This window comes from Sphaeroforma arctica, assembly GCF_001186125.1.
Source record: "Sphaeroforma arctica JP610 unplaced genomic scaffold supercont1.481, whole genome shotgun sequence".
Taxonomy (NCBI): Eukaryota; class Ichthyosporea; order Ichthyophonida; genus Sphaeroforma; species Sphaeroforma arctica.
This window is the reverse complement of record NW_014040077.1, coordinates 39,712-40,286: the sequence shown is the minus strand read 5'-3', so window position 1 is coordinate 40,286 and position 575 is coordinate 39,712. Positions and strand designations below refer to the sequence as shown.

At 29.9% G+C, this 575-nt stretch overlaps 1 protein-coding gene across 1 annotated transcript in view; it reads left to right on the top strand.

Moving 5' to 3' along the window:
• Positions 1 to 260: 260 nt before the first annotated feature.
• SARC_06636 (hypothetical protein) overlaps positions 261 to 575 on the top strand; it is a gene marked incomplete at both ends in the record, with an annotated part of 843 nt that continues 528 nt past the window's right edge. Inside the window, one exon of the mRNA XM_014299449.1 lies at positions 261 to 276. Within this exon, the coding sequence (XP_014154924.1) occupies positions 261 to 276 (16 nt within the window). The remainder of the gene's footprint in view (positions 277 to 575) is intronic.

The window sequence follows — 575 nt, the reverse complement described above, 5'->3', positions numbered from 1 at the left end:
ATATAAATATATATGTATGTATGTATGTATATATATATATTCTTATATTTTTATATTCGTATCATATACATTTATTATTTATAAATATGTCTATGTAAATATATATGTATATATATATATATATATTATTTACATTTTATATATGCATATTAAATATAGATATATATATATATATATATATATGTATATATACTAAATTTTCATGCTCTATACGTTTTGTGAAATTAACAGCTGAGCTGTACACAAATCAAACGAGTTACATGCTGTGTAGGCTGCGTATGTCTACGATGGGAGCAGCACATGGGTCCGAAATTTTGATCCTGTGGAATCAAAGGAACGGACATTGGAACCTGGCGATTGTTACATTGTATATAGTAATGCTACAGATATCATATTAGATACTATGCCAACTCCTGCTAGAGCTGATTTATATAGTAAGATGAAAATACAATTCTCGTATGGTCCTGTAAAAGAGCATCATCGACCACGTGAGTTGCGCACTAGGCAGTGAGATATGTTCGAATGAAGTAGCATATACAAACAACAGATAATATAAGACAACATACCCCCCCCCC